The sequence below is a fragment of the Miscanthus floridulus genome, chromosome 17, assembly GCF_019320115.1.
Source record: "Miscanthus floridulus cultivar M001 chromosome 17, ASM1932011v1, whole genome shotgun sequence".
NCBI classification, from domain to species: domain Eukaryota; kingdom Viridiplantae; phylum Streptophyta; class Magnoliopsida; order Poales; family Poaceae; genus Miscanthus; species Miscanthus floridulus.
In genome coordinates this window covers 69,270,748-69,291,094 of record NC_089596.1, presented here as the reverse complement: position 1 = coordinate 69,291,094, position 20,347 = coordinate 69,270,748, and the positions used below count along the sequence as shown (strand labels likewise).

Sequence of the window (20,347 nt, the reverse complement as noted above, 5' to 3'; positions counted from 1 at the left end):
GATCTCGAAAAGTTATACAACTTTGTAGTTGACAACTTTTCCATTTGAATTCGTTTAGGGCCTCAAACAATCAATTTAAACTCGGTTTAAGATAATATGTGGGGAAAGAAAATCCAATATAGACACAAGTGGGTGTGAGGTGCAGGGTGGTAAAGGAGGGAATGTGTGAGGAAGAGGTCGCGAGTTCAAATCCAGCCAACTGCAAAGCGCTCGATTTTTGCGTGAAAAATGCCGCAACTTGCAGGGTGGGTGACTGACCGATGGGGGCCTCCCTGGATTAAGAAAATTGCTATTTTTTGCCTGATTTCAAGATTTCTGGAAAAGTCGCCCCTTGAAATCGGCCATTTGTAGCAACGGTTTGGTAGGGGTGACTAGCCAAACCGTTGCTACAAATGGTCTTGAGCCACCCCTAAAAATCATGTCAGCAGTAGTGGATGACACGCGGGTGGGCGACTCCATCTACGTATCACTATGCTCCATTCGACACTGACAAGGCGAGCGGTACGAGGGGTCATGCTGATGTTCCAATTGCACCACAACAACATGCTACCTCTACATCGACAAGCACACACCACTCGACGCTGACAAGGTGGACAACGCGAGCAAGCGAGGCTGACAGTCCACTGTGCTACACCAACTGATGGGCTAACGAGGCCTTCTTCTACTTCGATGACCACCGTGATCAAGTTCTACAACGCACCACAATGACGTTGCCGAGAAGTCCGAAGTAGTCCAAGCTACACCAACCATGCACTTGCTACTACAACGACAACACCATGTGCCGTTTGACATCGACGAGGCGAACGACGAGGGCAGGCATAGCCAATGCCCCAGCTTTGTTGTACTAGCTTATGGACCGATGAGGCCATCATGCTGACGCCATCCGCACCTACACCAACACACATGCAAGGAGACATGAAGTGAGGATTAAAGACAACAACCACAGCAAAATCGAAGGTGCTCTATGAGCTAGCTCACAGTGGTAATTAACTAGGAGCCTCTCAATGCCCTAGGAACCAGAAGACCATGATCGCCCAAGTTAGATCACCGTCAGCAGGCCATGGAGCGCGTTCTTAGGAACTTGTATTTGTTAACTCATGATGATTAATAAAGTATGAGTTCCTGTCTTCTTATTGTGTACCAAATACACTGTCATGACAGTGCCCATTTTATTATGCATAGAGAGATCCTCTCCTATGTGGATCTTTCAGTCCAAACAAACTCCACAATCTCATGGTGGGATTTTTGTTTCCATTTGGCATCATTGGCTATTTTTCGATATGCCATGCCCTAGCTAGATGCGCCCCTAGCGCCCTTCCCATCACCGGTGATTGAGCTGGTGTAGGAGGCCGCCTGATGAGAGTCAAACATAGGGGTATGTTAAGTCCCAAGGAGATAGACTCCCGACCGATAGACCCCCGACCGATCTCCCTCCATGATCACTCTTGGGCTATACCCATCGGATATGCTCGCGTACCCTATGGATAAAGTGAGGCAGAGCCTGGGCATGCCCATGGCCTCTACTCAGGGCTTAGGGGCTCACCAAGGCCCCGAACTCCCGATCGACGGTAGCCTAAGCCTAACTCCAGCTCTACCCTAGCCCGAGCTAGCGCTCAGGCCAGCGCCCAACACCCCGAGGGTTGGCCAACCCACCAGGCTTCCAAGGCTTCAGTAGGCTCTAGGGCTTCACGATGCTCACCTGTTCAACAAGCAGGAGGCACTGTCGGCCACCCCCTCGATAGGGTCACGCAGATGGCGTGACACAATAGGACAAATGATGTAGACGAGGACCAATGTTCCGATAGGTAAGCGTCGATTGATGGAGACTCGACATTCACGATTTAGGCTTCGTACCAAGACTGATTCAGACCCCTACAATCATTACACCTCTCTCCGTTGGTTATCAACCATGCATAACATGATTGACCTCGCCGAGAAGGCATTCCTGTAAGCAAATCGAGAACACAAGCAAGAATAGGAAAATACAATCTGAAATTGCAAGTAAATATGAAGCTTATGAATCTAAAGAAGAGTTCAAGTCTTTATTCGAAAGGACTAATTGCCACATGTGAATAGGCTAGATCAAGAACTGGGGCCCTGGTTCACAACAAGCGATCTTGGCGATACAGTTGCAGCAAACAATGTCTGTTTCATAAGGAAAACAAGAATGCAACAAAATCCTCATATCCTAGCGAAAGCGACGTCTGCTAATTATAGAGCCTTGGAATTCACCCTCCCTAGACATGCCCCCTAATGGGCTCTAAGACGATACATGGCCCAATGGACCAAAAGATGGTGTCACAACACCCTGGCAAATTCTGGATGTTGAATTGTTTCAACGATTCTCATTGACCTCTGATGAATTTTGACATCAAACCAAAACCATTGGTTAGCTTATCAAATTATTTTTCCAAGAATATGTGGATCATTGAAAATGGAGTCTGTATGCGGCCTAGGCGTTGATTTTACCTAGGACTAGTCCTGGATCCCGAGATGGACTCAAAACTTGATTTGGGCCTCCACCTTGGTGACTCAAACCAGATAAGCATTGGGCCTCCTTCTCAATTTGGACACCCTTACTGATCTCCTTGGCCTCCATCTCCAAGCATTGTCATATGTATGGAGGTCATGTCCTCATCATCCTCCCCTTCTTGACGAAAAGCCATCCTCGGCGTCAATTGTACTTGAAGTCGATCCTGCACATTGATGAGACTCAAACATAGGGATATGCTAAGTCCCTAGGGGAGAGGTTCCTGATCGAAGGACCCCTGACTAATCCCTCTAGGATCGCTCAAGGCTCAAGGGCGATACCCATTGGGTATGCTTGCGCGTACCCTCTAGCAAAGGATCGGGCGAAACCCGAGCACGCCCTTGGCATCTGCTCGGGATTCGAGGGCTCACTGGAGCTCTAGGATCCCGATCGATGGCAGCTCAGGCCTAATCCTTAGCTTTACTCCAGTTCGAGCCAAAGGTAGGGTAGGAACCCAGCACCTAGGGCTCAGGGGCTCCTCAACACCGCCCCGGCCAACAGGCACAACATTGTTGCCCACTCATCTGATAAGGTCATGCACACGGCTTGACATAAGGAGACAAATTCCTTTGCCGGCTCTAGGCGCTCGGGGGCTCCCAGGCCCACTCGTTAGCCCTGGCCTTAAGCTAGATGCCTTCACCACCAAGAAAGCCTCGAGAAGGCTCACCCGGTGGAGGCCAGTCCAAGCCAGCAACCCCTAATGGTCAGAGCGTCAGGGCAGAGCAACCAGACGGCGCCTGAGGCTCCTTTGACTCCACAATAATGCCAAGGTCCATCTACACTGAAGCAGCACCCTTTTGGACTTCGGCACACGTAGACCATAGACTCAACCCTCGAACCACCTTGTACCCAACCTACCTCGGTTTATAAGGGGAGGTCGGATCCTACAGAGGGGGGAGACCAAAATAGAACATAACAGAGTCCTCCAGACCACTTCGAGCTCTACACCAAGAGCAGACCAACTTAGAGAGGAACAACCAAGCGCTCCTCGTATCTGTCTTTCTTCTCCATCATCGAGAAGCAACCTCACTGCCGAGAAACCATAGGATAGCACCGAGCGATCCCCTTCCAAATCTCTTACACACTCTTGTTGTAACCCCCTGATTTGGGTGCTCTCGAATACAAAGAACTACTACTACTAGACGTAGGGCCCCAATAGCCTAAACCATGATACATCATCGTGTCTTCTCTGTGTTCTTGAGTCCACCCGAGCCACTGGAGATGGATGCATGGATTATTCAAAGTAAACATGTAGTGGAATGCAAAAACTAAAAGATAACTGCTCATCAAGTTTAAGGTCCATGAGCAAGACTACCTCACCTTTCTTGATCTAACTCACTATGACTCACAATGGAATTTGTGAGTAGTGCAGCATCTATGTTCGCCACATGAGATGTGATTTGAATTCTTGTGACGGCAACCTTTTCTCCAATCTACACATGGTTATAATAATATATATGTCTATACAAACCTGTGAGGTGGCAGGGTTCTAGTGTTGATGGATCATGAAGTTCAAGCGCCCTAGGATCTTCAGTGTTTCTCTCTTCTTTTCTTTTCTTGTGGAATCTTGTCGGAAGGTCAAAACAGCGTCTGCTATCCTATCTATTCCACAATTCAACATAACAGGGGTAATCATACTAAAACTAGTGGTATGTTAATAATAAAAATCTTTACACCAATTGTTTCTCCTGCAACGGCGCTGGAAATGCTTGTTGGTATTTGTTAATGCAAACTAAAAATAAGAATTCCTCAAGCACACAGAATACCATTATAGCATTTCACCTGGAGTATTCTAGGTATCATTATTTATATTTTACCAAAGGGAAACAATGGGATAAAAGATTATTGAATAATAAAGGAATATCTACTAATCAACATACCAGCATAGCTATAGCAGGGGTAAATGTAATGATAGGAATTATGAATACTGACACTCAGGGGATAAACCATATTAGATAAATAAACTTGATTAACTTGGGAAAATAATAGGTGAGGTAGATTCCTATGATATCTACAGAGTTATAGAATTACAGTGGCACATAAACTCTTTATAGCAAAAGATTAGCTCTACATTCATGTATAAGGGACATCTCTAAAGAGGAGCATAATAAATATACTTCTCTGTCGTGACATAGGTCCTCCTAGTCCTATAGACGGGGGGTGGAACATAGAGGATCTATGAGGTTGTCATCCACGCAAATCTACCATACTCAGAATGTAGGGTGCATCCGCATGCACTACCGTGTATAAGCACCATACTTACACAAGGTGTGCTACTAAACCCATTCAAATAAAGCTTGGTCAAGCGCTCTGTGATCCTATGCATAAACATAAAGGTAGCTTCGACTACTTAAGCATATAACCAACGTAAACATAACCATGTAGATAAGAGTATGACATGTAAATACTGAAGTCACAGAACATATGAAAATGTAGATACAATGGCTTACCAAACCTTCAAGACTAGATCTGGAATCTAGACATGAGTCCAACTCGACCCTAATTCTCAAGTTACTAATCTACTACATTGGAGAGCCCTAGACCTATTCCTCATAGTGTTTGTTGATTTGATTCAGATCGAACTGATTCTGAATGGATGCCTTTCTAAGGGGGGTCTAGGGGTCCTTTTATAGGGGGGCCTAGGCTCCTTGTGGGCCCATGATTCCATGGCACGACTTAATCTCATCGTTCCATCCAAACCGACTTAAATAAATGGTGGAGATTTATCCTTAAAGTCGGTTAGAGACAACTAACGCTGACAGGTGGGCCCAGGGAGGTTGATCGACCTACAGGTGGGGTTGGCCGAACCCACCATGGTCCCCTTCCACATGGATCTCCTTATTTGTCCCATGAACTATGGATTAGAACCTAGTAGAGCTGGTTTCGTTGCGGATGGATCTGATTTCTTGTGATATATAGCCTGGCCCACTTTGGCCGGTTTTTTGGATAAACCCTGCTGCATTCACAAAATCATCAAAATTTGTGGAAATACTTAGTTTAAACCACTAGACCTATGTTGGTGATTGATTTTAAGGATGATTATATGTCATATTGATAGTTTATAGTTGACTTTAATGATGGTCAATAGCCACCGCCTGGCCTAGTTGGCTAGTGCGCTAGGGGGCATGGTCACGCATGGTGGGCCTGATCGGGTCGTCACCGGATCTCCGCATCCTGCACCATTGAACTACTCATCAAAGAAGATGGAAGGCTCACCCATCACGACGGCAGCGACCCCAGACACCCGGCCACTACCTGGCCTAGCCGGCATGCATGCGTGGGGTTGCGGGGCCAGGCCTCACCGTGTCTGCTCGGATTCGCTAGATCCATCTTTCGGCTATGGCCACGGCCACCGCCTGGCCTATAGCCGACGTGCATGCGTGGTGGCGTGGGGACCTGACCGGGTCATCACCGGATCCGCTAGATCTAATGATGCCCAACCTGCACCATAGAACCTAGAGGTGAGGAGGAGCAGCAACAAGAGGACCAGCGCATGGTGGAGGAATCATCAAAATTCACAAGTCCCTCAGCTATTGCCCTCTCACATCCCTCTTACTCTCATAGCACCCCACCTCTCCCCGGCCCTCTCTCTCTTATGGCTCTCATGCTCCTATCTCCAGACATCCAAGCTCTCGGTGACCATGCTACTATCTCCTAACTGTGCTACCATCTCTACCACTGTTATGCTCTAGCTGGATCTCTAAGCATGTGGCGGTGGCCCATCCCTCATCCGTCAAGCCACAAGTGAGGGTGTTGCACTCTTAGGATGAACCCATCTTTCGGCATGTGGCAACGACATCTGAGCGCCTATCATCTTCCTCACACGCTGACTTCCCCACATCTTTTATCTCCATACATCCCTCTCCTCTCAGAACTATGGTGCTCACTCTATTCATCATCTCTTAGATGTGCAGCCTCATGGTGGAGGCATCCATGAAGCAGGAACAAGCAGTGGACACGTGGACGATGCGGCAGCCTATAGGGACTAGATCGTGTCGCTAGGGAAGAAAATTTGATGAAGACAGTATGCACGGGGTTGTTGTGCATACATATATTGGATGGCTGCTGCGTGGGTGCCCGTATGAATCTGATGGTAAGCCTACCCAATTCTAGAGCCACGGCTGACGCCCTAACCTGACCGCGTAGGAGCTGAGCTAAAGCAGGGGTGACCAATAGATCAACATAGGTGTCAATTCCTCTGGGTGGACACGCGGTAGCTGATGGAAGTGTTTATGCACGGGAGGCTGTGTTCATAGTGTCTCCACCCAATTTTCTTCCGGTGTTAGGTGGTTATTAGGCACTACATAGAAAATGATTTTTAGCAATGGTTCGATTTTTTTGTAGGGGCGGCTGGTGATGGAGCCACCCCTACAGTGGCATGCTAGGGTGCCCAGACACCAACCACCCCTACAAATAGAACAGCAGGGGCAGCTGGTGTTACGAGCTGCCCCTACAAATGGGGTCTGATTTGTAGGGGCGGCTTAATCACCAGCCGCCCCTGGAAATAGTATTTGTAGGGGCGGCTGGTGATTGAGCCGCCCCTACAAATGGCCCCGTATTTATAGCACCGATTTGTAGGGGTGGCTCAATCACCAGCCGCCCCTACAAATGCCCCCATATAAAACAGATGCAGCTCCTTCTTCCTCCTCGGGTCACTCACTCCAACCCGTGAAAAAAGGTGGGGAGGCCTTGGGCACCTCCCAAAAATTGCTCTATTAAGGGGGGAATGTTTTGGTCTCAAATCCTTTGGTGGAGAGGTTGTAGAAGGTAAGAAAATGCTATTCCAAACTTTTTTTTGAAGTTTTAATGGTTGGTTAGTGAGTAATTAGAGTTTTGTTTTTCTCTCTCTTCTATGGTGCTTGAGCTATTTAGGAGCAAATTAGACCCAACTTTTAAATGTACTAGGGTAAATTAGGGAGGGGAACAAGATCATACCCTTATTTGGTCCATGTTTCTTGATTTTAGTGAACCATTAGTTAGTTTTATAGATGTTTCATGTGCATGTGATCTAGATCTAGGGTTTGGTTTTTTTATTAATTTCGTTTTTGTAAATTTATGTTTGATAAAATTGGACTAGGGTTTGTATGAAAGATATTGGGTAAAGTATAATTATTGCTAATTGTTGTCTTTGAAATTGTTTATTGTAATCAATAAATATGTATTTTAATTATTTATGGATAAATGGGTCATTAATTAATTTTTCTCTACCATGGTGTGTTTGTATGCTTCATGTAATTATATTAGATTTATATTCATATATATCTGAGGTATATACAATTATTCTCAAATAATTATTACTTTGATTCATTTTTATATATATCTAAATAAGTAGTCCTTCAATGTTTATTTTGTTGTTGTTGTAAAAGATGGAGTACAGGAACTCTTGGATGTATGGTTCGTTAAGGTTCAAGGCAGGTTTCCGTGAAGAGGTGGATAAATTTATTGAAGCCACAATGAAGCATGCAACGACATTGAAAGAGAATAAGGATACAATTATTTGCCCCTGTAAAGATTGCAAGAACCGTATGGCATGGACAGATGTGACTATCATCAGATCACATTTGATTATGCGAGGATTTGTTGAGGACTACACAATGTGGATTCATCATGGTGAAACGGTTATTGTTAACGACGAGGATGAGGAGGAATACGACGACGAAACCATAGAATCCCTATCCCAATATTCAGCAGAGCTTGATGCACGAATGGATTTTGAGTTTGGCAAAGAACAAGGTGGTGATACTGGTGGTTGGGATGGTAACGACGAATGTGGTGCCAATAATGATGGTGGAGCACGTGTCGGAGTTGAAGATGATTTAGATGACATGATTCGAACCCTTGGACCAGAGATTTTACTAAATAGCCTAAAAGGTCTAGAAAATTTGGAAAGAGTGACAAAAGCATTGAAGGAGATTGTGTATGGTGTTGAAAAGGGCTGTCCGACACATTGGACATTACTACGTTTTGTGCTTGAGCTGCTCATCCTGAAGGCTAAGTATGGCTGGTCAGACTGTAGTTTCAATGATCTATTGCATCTCCTGTCATGGGTGCTGCCACAACCAAACTCAGTTCCCGCCAACACGTACCAAGCGAAGAAGGTCATAAGTCCATTGACAATGGGGGTTGAAAAAATACATGCATGCCCCAACCACTGTATACTTTTTCGTGGTGAAACGTTCAAGTCATTGGATAAATGTCCCTAGTGTGGGGCCAGCCGGTACAAGAACAATGACCTTTACGATGGGGACGAACCATCCACGGGGAAAAAGAGGAATAAGAAGGGTACAAAAAAGGTGGTACAAGAATCTCAACCCCCAGAGGACACTCCATTAGGCAACGATGCAAAGCAGAGAAGAATTCCTACCCTGGTAATGTGGTACCTGCCAGTGATCGACCGCTTGAGACGTATGTTCCTAAACCCTAAAGAAGCCGCACTCATGACATGGTGGGATGATGAGCGCAAGGTGGATGATGATAAGATTGCACACCCAGCTGATTGTAGTCAGTGGCAAAGGTTTGATGAGAAGCACAAAGAATTCAGCCATGACCCAAGGAATGTACGGTTTGGACTAAGCACCAATGGAAACGAGGGGATAGAAAAGGAAATCTATATCCAGAAAAGGAATGTACGTTTGGCCTGAGCTCCACAAACTCAAGACACAACCACGACTACCAAGCCTAAGAGGAAACGAGGGGATAGAAAAGGAAATATATATCCAGATAAGGCTTGCTATGTGATAACGGAGGTTGGGCCAGTAGGGGAGATCCTTGAGCCGAAGGAATTAAGAGGACGATTCCGTAATGCGATCGGGGCCCTAGTAAGAGATAAATTGAACCCAGCAATCTCTAACTGGAAAGAGGTACCAGAGAACATAAAGAATGCACTATGGGATAGGCATCTGAAGGTCAATTTTAGATTTCCGGAGGGTAAGCACGAATTGGTAAAAAAATGCTATCAGGATGATGGGAGAGTCATTTCGACGTTGGAGGTCGGAGCTCAACACGAAGTATATCCAAAAGGGGTTAACTCCCTTCAACGAGTTCGGCAAAATAACTCCTAGTCAATGGGAGGAGCTCGTGGCTCAGAAGACTTCAGCGAAGGTATTAGAGCTCAGTGCCCGTAACACCGAGCTAGCGAAGAGGAACAAACACCACCATCATCTAGGCCCCGGTGGCTACTATGCCAAGGAAGAGCAATTTAGGAAGATGGATGAAGAGGCCGCAGCTGCTAGGAATATCGATGTGACGAACTTGAAGGTACGCTCAAGGAACTGGATATATGCGAGGAGTATAGAACCATCCGGCAGTAATCTTAAGTTTGATAAGCCAGAGACCCAAGAGACGGTATCAAGGATACTAAAATATGCTGAAGACAAAGAGACGGGCTCATTCAATCCTTCCAGAGAGAGGGACGAGCTTAGCCTTGGCTTGGGAAACAAGGAGCACACAGGCTGCACCAGGGGGCTAGGGAAAAGGATGACCTGGAAGCAAGATTTCGAAGAGGACAGGCACATGTACAAGAAACATGGCCGAGATCGGGAGACTAGTCTTGAGCTCCAAGTGAAGGCTCTAGTTGCGAAGGCGCTGGAGGAGCAAAGAATGTCTACGGAGCCACGTATATTAGTGACGCCACCGGGAGAACTGGCATTAGTTGGCAGCCCTCCGAAAGTTCCTAGCAGCCAAGGTTCCACTGCAGCCACAACCCCAGTCGATCTCATACGGGGACCTACTAGTTGCACCTTGGTGTTTCTCAGCGGCCGACAGAACACTATGATGGAGGTGGCAACGGGTGTGGCACATCCTTCCGGTGGCTTACACCACAATAATAAGATATCGTCGGAATACACTAGGGTCGAGGTGCATACAGTGAAGCCCGAGTTCATGTAGTGGAGGATAGACTACGCAACTCCCGAGGGGCTGGTGTTACTCGGAGATGTTATGGGGCAGTTCATCCTCTGGCACAAACGGGACATTATATTGACTGCTTCTTCGCCGCCTCTCCCTCTCCCAAATTTGGAGCGAGTTGTTGAGGCCGGGGAGATATTTTCACCGTCTCGTGACCCCCACATTCCTGAGATGCCACATTCTTTCCCGCCTCCTATCGAGCATGTGCCTGATGAGATGCCACAACCTTCTCCAGCTCGTATCGGGCAAGTGAATCATGAGATGCCACAGTCTTCTCAACAAGCACAACCGATACATGAACAACGAGTGCCTCCTGAAGAAGGTGATGCACAAGAAGATGAGGACGTGCCTGAATGGGAACTCCGAAAGAAGATTCCAATCAACATAAGGCTAGTTTATGTTCCGATCAAAGACGTCTCGTCGGTGTCCAAGTGGTATTCCCATGATCAGTTCAAGCCTGAAAACCAAGTTAAAAAAGTCCCATCACGGGGTTCTGAGGAGGCCGTCAGTAGCAAACTCCACCAAATTGCAAAGCAGTATCCAAATGTTGATGCCATCGAATGGTCAAAGGATTGCCCGAAAAAATATGAAAGAGGCAAGCCCTTCCTACCAAACCGGGACATCCAGCGCCTACCACTTGGAATGAGAAGGTTCCATGATTGGTACTTGCATGTTCTCCCAATGAGCATAGATATCATACAAGCATGCTTTCCCACCGGCACATTTGGAAGCCCAGCCGGGAAAATTGTCTTTGACTTCAATGACATGCACACATGCTTTCACCTAGGAGAAATGGAGATGAATCTAATTCGCACGTGGTGCCTGTAAGTCCTTGTCCTCCTGATATGATATGAATGTAATCTTTGAATTATGTTGTAATTAACCCACGCCGTGATTTATAGAATGCAAGTGCACATTGTCAAACAAATGCCAAGTGTGAAAGCCGGGTATGTAGACCCTCAAGCTATAGCCCAAACAAATTTTAATTACCCTAAACGGTGGACACTGGATGCCAAAGAGCTAGCAGCTGCAAAGACTCTTCGGGAGAAAGAGCGCATCCATAGTGCGAAGCTAAGGGAAGAGTCCCTTAAGGTTGCAGCATACATTGCCTTGGCTTTCAAAAATCTCCAACACCACTCTACTATGTGGCTACCATACAACTTCGAGTAAGCTCAACTCTATACTTAAAGCTTTGTTCGATATATTTCATTCGATGCAAAAGGGCTTATCTAGTTCTATGATTAAATCCATGCAGCAACCACTGGATTTGTATAGCCGTCGATGTCGGGAGAAGCATGGCATGGGTCTTTGATTCATTAGATAAGGACACGGTGACATACAAAGACTTCATATCGATTCTCAAGACGTATACATATCGACAATCCTCATTAGCTTATATGTTTGTATACATACTTGTAACGTTCACTTTTGGATACTAACAAGTTGTATTTGCTAAAATAATTCGAACAGGGCATTTAGGTTCTATGTCACTAATCATCATGGAAGGCATGATCCAGCAAGGAAGGAAAAGCTGGCTATAAAATCACTATGTGCGGTAAGTGTAACTTACGTCTTCAGTACTCCGTTACATGGCTGTCAAAAGCATTACTAAACATTTTCATATGCAAAACACATAGTGCCCCAAGCAGAAGCCTGGGAGTGTACATTGTGGATACTATATATGTTCTATGATGGGTAACACCGGTGCCTACAGGAGACACCCCTTAAGGGTAAGTTTGAACCTCTTCACCCGTAGTATAAAAAGTTCGTAAATGGCATGAAATACTAAACCGAAACTTGTTTTCTTGTAGTGGAGAGAAGAGAAAGGAATGAAAAGAGACCCATACAAGGATGACCAACTCTTAGAGCTCGTCGGCGACCTTTGTAACTTTATATTGGATCAGATTGTACACGTCAGAGGCGCCTACCATGACCGAGAGTCTGAGTTAGGTACAAATCCTCAGTACCAACACCTTCGTGAGACAGAAAGGCTAGCTCTAGGACATTGATAACAATGTGTATGGAATTTATATATTTAATGATGGATTGTATATATTCATGTGAATTGGACTTGTAATTGTAGTTTATAGAATACTCTTATGTTTGTAGTCGCGGTCGCGGGGTGTTCGGCAACGCGAATGCTGGTCACGGGGCGTTCGGCAACGCAAACGCGGTTCGGAACGTTAGTTGTGGGACGTTCGACAAAGCGATTTTGAATTGAAAATTTGTTTTTTTTTTGTGGGAAAACGTACTGTAGGGGCAGTTCTAGATTGAGCCACCCCTACAAATACCCGTTGGTAGGGGCGGCTGGTAATAAGAGCCGTCCCTACAAATAGATTTGTAGGGGCGACTCTTATTACCAGCCGTCCCTACAAATCGATTTGTAGGGGCGGCCTGAGAACCGCCCCTACAAATGCATGATTTGTAGAGACCCTTATGTAGAGACAGCTGGATAAACCGCCCCTATAAATGGTCTATAACCGCTCTAGAAATACTTTTTGACGTAGTTAGGGGTGGGCCAAGGAAGGGATGTGCTTCGTCCGGGACAACAACCACTGTGGTTGTCCTTCGAAGGAGGCAGCATAGGAGAGGGCTCCGTGGCCAGCGGAATGGGCTGATTTTTTTTTTCTTGGAGAGACCTGTCACCTGCAGCCTCTAGAAACCTGAATGGATCATCTCTAGAAATCTTTGTTGCAGTAGTGAGTCAAACCTCGGTAGCCATGGCGGCTTGCTTCTTCCCAACCGGTTATTTAAGCGCACACACCTGTATGTCTACAACTAGCTTATTGTTTGTATTGGCTGTGAGAGGTATTACTACTACGGTTGTATTGTTAAGGCAGCTTATTAGTTAATAGTGTTAGTTTTTTTCTCTTTCTTTTTTACATTCTTGGCTTGTGCGAATAATTTTTCACTTGCCGCCTAACTCTACTAAATTTACAGCCATAACTATACTCCAACGTTCGTATGTGGGCACCTATTGTCAGTGGCGGATGTGGGATGCGGGATAAGGGGGGCTAAAACAACAGAGATGTTGATTTGCACGAAGATTTAACGGTGAAATCAAGTTTTTGCTACAGTAATTAGCATTGAAATCAAAAAAATTAGGGGGGCTGCATGGAAAGCGTGAGTACCTTGGCCACCCTGTCAGTCTATCACCACCGCCCCGCTCCTTTGCCTCTCTCCTCGTGAAGCGTGGCACAGCACAGGTGGTCCCGACCGAGTTCCACAAATCTTCCTAGGGATCCGTCACACTGAAGGGAGCCAAACCTCGGAACCCCTCACACTCTCCGCCTCTCTCGCTCGCTCTCGCTCTCGCAGCCTGCCATGGACTCCGGCTCGAACACCTCCTCCGACGAAATCTCCCCAGAGCAGTTCCGTGTCGTTCGCCGGAGGCCTTGTCGACCAGACACAGATCAGCAAGGTGCGGCCGATGCCGTGTACGTGCCCACCCCCACCATGGCCGCGCTGTCGCCGGACCCACCTTCTAGTCCTATGTCTGACGATGCCCAGAGCCAGCCGCGACCAGGCACATATCAGGGAGGTCCCCATGCCGTGGACGCGCCCATGGCCATGGAGAGGAGGTCGCCGGACCCACCTCCTAGGTCTGAATCTGGGGCCCACCGGAGGCACCAGCCGACCAGGTGCCGGGCTCTGACTCTAAGGCCGCCCTACAAAGTGGAGAGCATCTTCGACAACTACAGCAAACGCCGCGGAGCCCTCATCCGTGCCCTCACCGAAGGTAGTAAACGAGAATCAGCCTCCGACCTTTGTCCATATGTCTTTCTCGATTATATTCTTCTAGCTAGTTCATCACTCTGCAATGTCGTGGATCTGGTTAGCAAGGTCGTCATAATATCCGGTCCGTTTTATTTTGTTAGTTCTACCACTGCTTTAGTACTGTTGCATCCAGGTACGTACCGACAGTGCAACAAGTGCAATTTTTTTTTTTCCGATTGAACCTTCGTCCACCAGTTCTTTCAGAGCTGACAATTTCCAAGTTGGAAGAGCTTGGATCTCTGAGACAAGTTACCTCCTTGACCTTGTATTCTTCATGCTGCTTAAACCCTGAAAAGATGCTACCATCAGGCCCTATTACTGGTGAGGTATGCCAGCCAGCAGTAACACTAAAGCCTTCGTTCATCGTCTTGCTTGCTGAATCCAAATGGCAGATCACCATCCATTTCTTTCACTCCCTTATTTTGAGCACACACAAGGGTTGCTATCCATGAGGATACCTCCTCAAAAGTTTCCAGCGATGCTGTCCTTGCCGGAACATCAATGCCACTACAAAGCTCATCTAGGTTTTCATGCATATTTTTGGCATATTCTGGTGGAGACAGTGCAAGTGCAATTGCCTTCGTGTGAGCATTGTACAGTAATAGTTTCAGAGTTTCTACGATACACAGTGTTACAGGCATTGCTCTTGATCATTCAGTTGTTCCACCATTACTAGCTTGTTCTCTTTTTTTTCTTTTACATGCATGCCTACCAGAAATTTGCATGCCCAGGTTCTAAATTTCGACTTCATCTCAACAATTATGTGAATAACCTCATGGCCTTTATTTTACGCACTTACACACTGACGAAGTACCAATGTTTTAATACTCGCGCGTTGCTGTTTTTCTGCTTTGTCAAGTAAATATATTCATTTCAAAAATGTTTTAATACTCACTATCTAACGGGAGCCTGCTTGTGTATGGGTATGCAGATGAGGAGGCGTTCTTTCAAAAATGTGATCCTGGTGAGTGCTTGTGGGATATGATCAATATCAATTCTCTGGCCCATGAAATGAGGTGATCAAGTGAACATGACGTTTTCTTTTTATTATATTATTATTATATTATTGTAGGTATGCAGCCCCTACACTTATATGGCGGCATGGACGGGAGCCGGGAGGTGAAACCACCTGAGGTGGAGCTGCCAGCACCAGAGCTTGAGCCAGCAACCGACATCAACATAGTGAGGGACACGATGGAACGGCACAAGTGGTTGCAACAAGTTGCTGTGCACAGCGATGCATGGCTCATCAACATTTCTTGCTTCGCTGCTTCATATTTGACAGCTACATAACGGTATTTTATTGCTTTGCTAACTAATTAAACATATATTGTCTATGACTTAGCTAGTGACATTGTTATCTGATGCATTATGAGGAGGTGATAATCAATTCATTAGATGAAATCTATAGACATTTATAATTTTTAAAAACATCTATTGACTTTTATCTCATTGTCTAATACTCCCTCTAGTCATGTTTTGGTCTGTCTTTAAGTTAACCACTTCAAGCAACGCTTACATTTTTCTCTATATGTTAGGTTCAAGTATTTCAAAAATGATATGAGTACATTAATAAATTTTAAGTGTAGTGTCACAAAAGTATTTTTTACAATGTTAAAAATATTTTGTGCAGGCACAATGCACATTATTCAAGGTAGAAATGGTTCTAGCATATGCATCTGTCCCTTGCACATATATAATTTGCTCTTAGTGAGGTGAATTTCATATATCCTGTTAAACAAAAGCAGTAGCAGGGGATGGAGAACCGTAGTATGCATCTCTCAGTGTCCTAAAGGAGGGGGGTTTATCTGATGCTAGTTTGTTGTATGTTTTCCATGGCGCACCTGTTGTATTGTCAACTCTCGGGAGGCCCTCTTTTGTAATTTATTTACTTTCTATGAAATGATATGCATCTCTCTTGCATGTTCGAGAAAAAAAATGTTAAACAAAATCATATATAGGAAATGGAATGCTTGCTTGCTCACTATCTCTATAATGTTTGCACATTTTAAATGTTTGCAATCATATAGTCATGTATGTTTTAGCAGGACAGAAAACATTTTTCCACCTTGGTGGTATCATCATGACCCATTGTATACAGTTCTTTTAGTGAAATATAGAATTTATGAATAAGTATAACCAGGAACATGTGTTGCAACTAGATTTTACTTTTCATGTTAGCATTTAACTACTCTTAGTACATGCTATCATTTTATCTCTTTATACATCTACGCGCGCTGGAGCTCCTTCTGTCAGTGATAGGAGGGGTGTGTTGCATGATGGTAATTTGTTTTATGTTCTCCATGGCGTCTCTGTTGTAGTGTGGTCATGTCCTTGGGACCCCTCTTGTAATTTCTTTATATTCTTCTTTAATGAGAAGGTATGGTGTTCAAAAAATAAATGATGAACAAAATCGATCTTGTATGAAAAACTGAACACTTGCTTCAATTCCTTACTATATTTTAGTAATGTTTAAAATTATATAGTCATGTATAGTTTATAGCAAGAAAGAAAACATTTTTCCACATGTGTGGTATCATGGCTAATTATATACAGTTATTTTAGTGAAGTGGAACTTATGGATAAGTGTATAACCTGGAACATGTGTTGAAACTAGATTTTACTTTTCATGTTAGCATTTAACTATTCTTCGTACATGATATCATTTTATCTTTTTCAACATCTGCGTCGGAGCATGATATATTAATCCGTTCTGTTTCCACTTATACACTTAATAATAATATGTTAATTATAAAACAAGGTAGCTTAATTGTGTAGATAGTTGGCTTTGCTTATAGAACGATGTTGCATGTTCACCTGCTATATAAATGATACTAAGGACATAGTTCCATAGAATATGGATTATGTCTTAATATTAGACTATATGATTTCTTCATATTTGAAAGAGATAATTGGTTTTTATAGCACTTCTTGTCAACCTGCTGACACTAATTATTAGCATATTTGTCTACAACGTTTATATACTGGATAAAACTGTAACCAATTATTGTATTGTTTCTTTCTAATTGATCACTTGGTTGTACACGTGTGCACTCATAGGGGTTAGTATATGTGTACATGTATGCTGCGACAGTATAAATTATGTTTTGCAAGAAAAATATCATTCAGCTTAAATTCTTATGCTCATCATAATTAGGAACTATATTAGAAAAACTTCCACTAGTAGAAAAACTCCAATTACTATTGGTTTCTAAAGCCTATTAGTGCAATGGATTTGGATTCAGTAGTGTGTAATCGGCAATGATGGTGAGGGGCTATCATTGGCAGTGCTAGAACTGGCAGTGCCGACCTTTTAAAACATTCCAAAAATATCAACCAAATCTGTCCACTGCTCTATGTAAAGGTCGCGCTCACGCCTAATCTGCTCACCACTACCACTACTTTGCACTGGCGGCCCGCACGCCCGAGAAGAGGAGGAAGAGAGAGAGAGGGAGAGAGAGAGAGAGAGAGAGGAGGGGAGGAGGCCACCTCGCCAGTGCTCCCATGTCGGGGCCACCTACTCGCGAGGAGGATGTGAATGAAGGGGAGAAGGAGACCACTGGTGAGGATGTCACTGCGCTGAGTCGATGGCCCACGCGCCCATGCTAGGGCCGCCTCCCCACGAGGAAGAGGAGACCTCCAAGGAGGATGCCGTCGTGCTCGTATCCCCATGGTAGGGTTACCGCCTGTGAGGAGGAGGAGGAGGTGGTGGAGGAGGAGGAGGAGGCCACCAGGGCTGCCCACCCGCGATAAGGAGAACAGATGTAAGGAGGTGTGTGTGTGTGTGTGTGTGTGTGTGTGTGTGTGTGTGAGAGAGAGAGAGAGAGAGAGAGAGAGAGAGAGAGAGAGAGAGGAGATTCTAGGAAAGGGGTGGGGAGAGAATGAGGGAGAGAGGGGAGAGAGAATCAAATAGTGCAGATTGTAGAGTGTGGTATGTGGACGTTAGTGGAAGTTAATGGGATTGAAAAGATATTTCAGGTTTAGGATCAAATGATCACTGTCAGTTGGTAATATAACCTGACAGTCCAATGCTTCACTGCAAGTTGTATTACCAACCGACGGTAATAGTTACCTATTATCGCAGGTTAATTTTAAAATCCACGGTGATTGACCTATTGCTTATGAAATGACAGTGATACCCCGATCACTATCGGTTTAAAATTGTCCAACAGTGATAGGCTAATAGGGATTGTCTATTCTATAGTAGTGTTGTTTGGTTCTTTTATTTGGATTATTGTTATGCTTAATTTTTTCTAGCTTATTAGACTATCCTCAACATCACTACACATTTAGTTAGAAAACTAAGTGGTTCTTTTGGAATTTGATATTTACATGGATATAAGAAACTATTCTGCCATATGTTCTTCAAGAACTTTGATCTTTCATTGTAATACTAAATGGTTGGCCATGCTTTTATTTCAAGTTTGTGTATGTGAAACTCTAGCCATTGCCAATTCACTAATAAAAATAATTTTGTATTGTAGGGGTCGGTTGTTCACTATGATCATCGATCTGCCAACAGTCCAAGAAATATTATTGTACCATGTAGAAGAAATGGTACATGTCTTGTATTCATAGAAACTCTGGCTCTTTAGAGCTGTGTAAATTAAGTTGTTTAGGTTCAAATCTAACAAGGGCTGACTTAACTTTTTCTTGTAAAAAGAGATCTAGAGGCCCAGATGAAGCCAATGAGGTGGTGGAGGAGGAACAAGAGGTATACCTTATAGAAGGGCAGGTATGGCTTGTGTTTGGAGCTATACACAATATAAGGTGTTTACATGCAAATTAAACACATACTGATTTTAATTTTTCTTATAAAAAGAGATCTAGTGGTCCTACTGAAGCCAATGAAGTGCTGGAGGAGGCGGAAGAGGATGCTACAAATGGTGATAACAACTTTTGTGCTAGTTGTGATAGTCGCTACAAGGCAAACACATTTTGGATTAGCTGTGACGAGTGTGGAAAATGGTATCATGGAAAATGTGTAAATATAACATCTAGTGAAGCAGAGCATAAGGAACAGTATGAGTGTCCTGATTGCTACTATATATGAGAGGGTCGGTTGGTCATGACTACTAGACCCTATGGTATCAAATTTTGTCCAAGAGATACTAGACAGATTGAGTTTGCATGAACTCCATTATCTCATGGTGGGATTTTTGTTTTCATTTGGCATCATTGGCTGTTTTTCTAATTGTGTATGTTCTTGTACCTCTTCAGTAAAATTTGCTACAGCAGGATCACTGATGATAACTTCAGTATGCACACATTTAGTATGTGAGACATGACACTGCCACTGTAACCATTATTAGAATCGGTCAAAATGAGTTAACAAAGACATGCAAGGTTCAACATTTGTGTTAATTATAGATTTCCAGAGACGATACTGTATGGCTGCCTCTGTTAATCCAAAAAACAAATAAAATCCAGGAAGCTCGTCGATGAGGCCCAACGAGCCCATCCATAGGGCCTGCCGCCGCCCAAATGTTCGCGCTACCACAGCCCACCAGTGTCATGAGCCTTGATGAATTTGCGTCATTGTATTCCGATACGTCATGCCCCTGGCTAGATCCGCCCCCTAGCGCCCTTCCCATCGCTGGTGATTGAACTGGTGTAGGAGGCCGCCCTAAGTCGGATCTAGGGGCTCCGCCGCCGTGTTCGACTTCAAGGCTTTGAGCTAGTTCCGACCATTACATATATAGTTGAGAGAGGGAGAGAGGGGGGAGAGATACAAGAGGTCGCCACATATCCTACATACATATGAGAGCAAATTTTAGGAGCAATTTTATTTTTACTGTTTTTGACACAAAAATAGCTCATAAAGGTGATGGATTAGATGTACCAAATGAGACCTTAGATGATTGTACAACAGCTGCCCATGAAGATCATATACAGTAGGGGCAAAGGGAAGTACTCCCTCTGTACCAAAATAAATACACATCTATGCTTCCCAAACCTTTCTAAGTTTGACCAAATATATAAATAAAAACTCATACTTATGATGTGTAATAAGTACCGTTGGATTGATAATAGAATATTCATAATAATTTTATTTAAGAATACGTAAATATTAATATTATTTTCTATAATACTCGGTCAACTTTAAAAACGTTTAACTTCTTGGGAAGCAATGTA

The 20,347-nt window shown here is 44.3% G+C and overlaps 1 protein-coding gene across 1 annotated transcript; it reads left to right on the top strand.

Moving 5' to 3' along the window:
* The first annotated feature begins 17,799 nt into the window (after nucleotides 1-17,799).
* On the top strand, nucleotides 17,800-19,493 carry LOC136515758 (PHD finger protein ALFIN-LIKE 6-like). The gene is made up of 4 exons (XM_066509261.1): nucleotides 17,800-17,874; nucleotides 18,876-18,947; nucleotides 19,035-19,234; nucleotides 19,433-19,493. Exons 1-4 carry the CDS (start codon nucleotides 17,800-17,802, stop codon nucleotides 19,491-19,493), a joined length of 408 nt encoding a protein of 135 aa, XP_066365358.1.
* The last annotated feature ends 854 nt before the right edge of the window (nucleotides 19,494-20,347 follow it).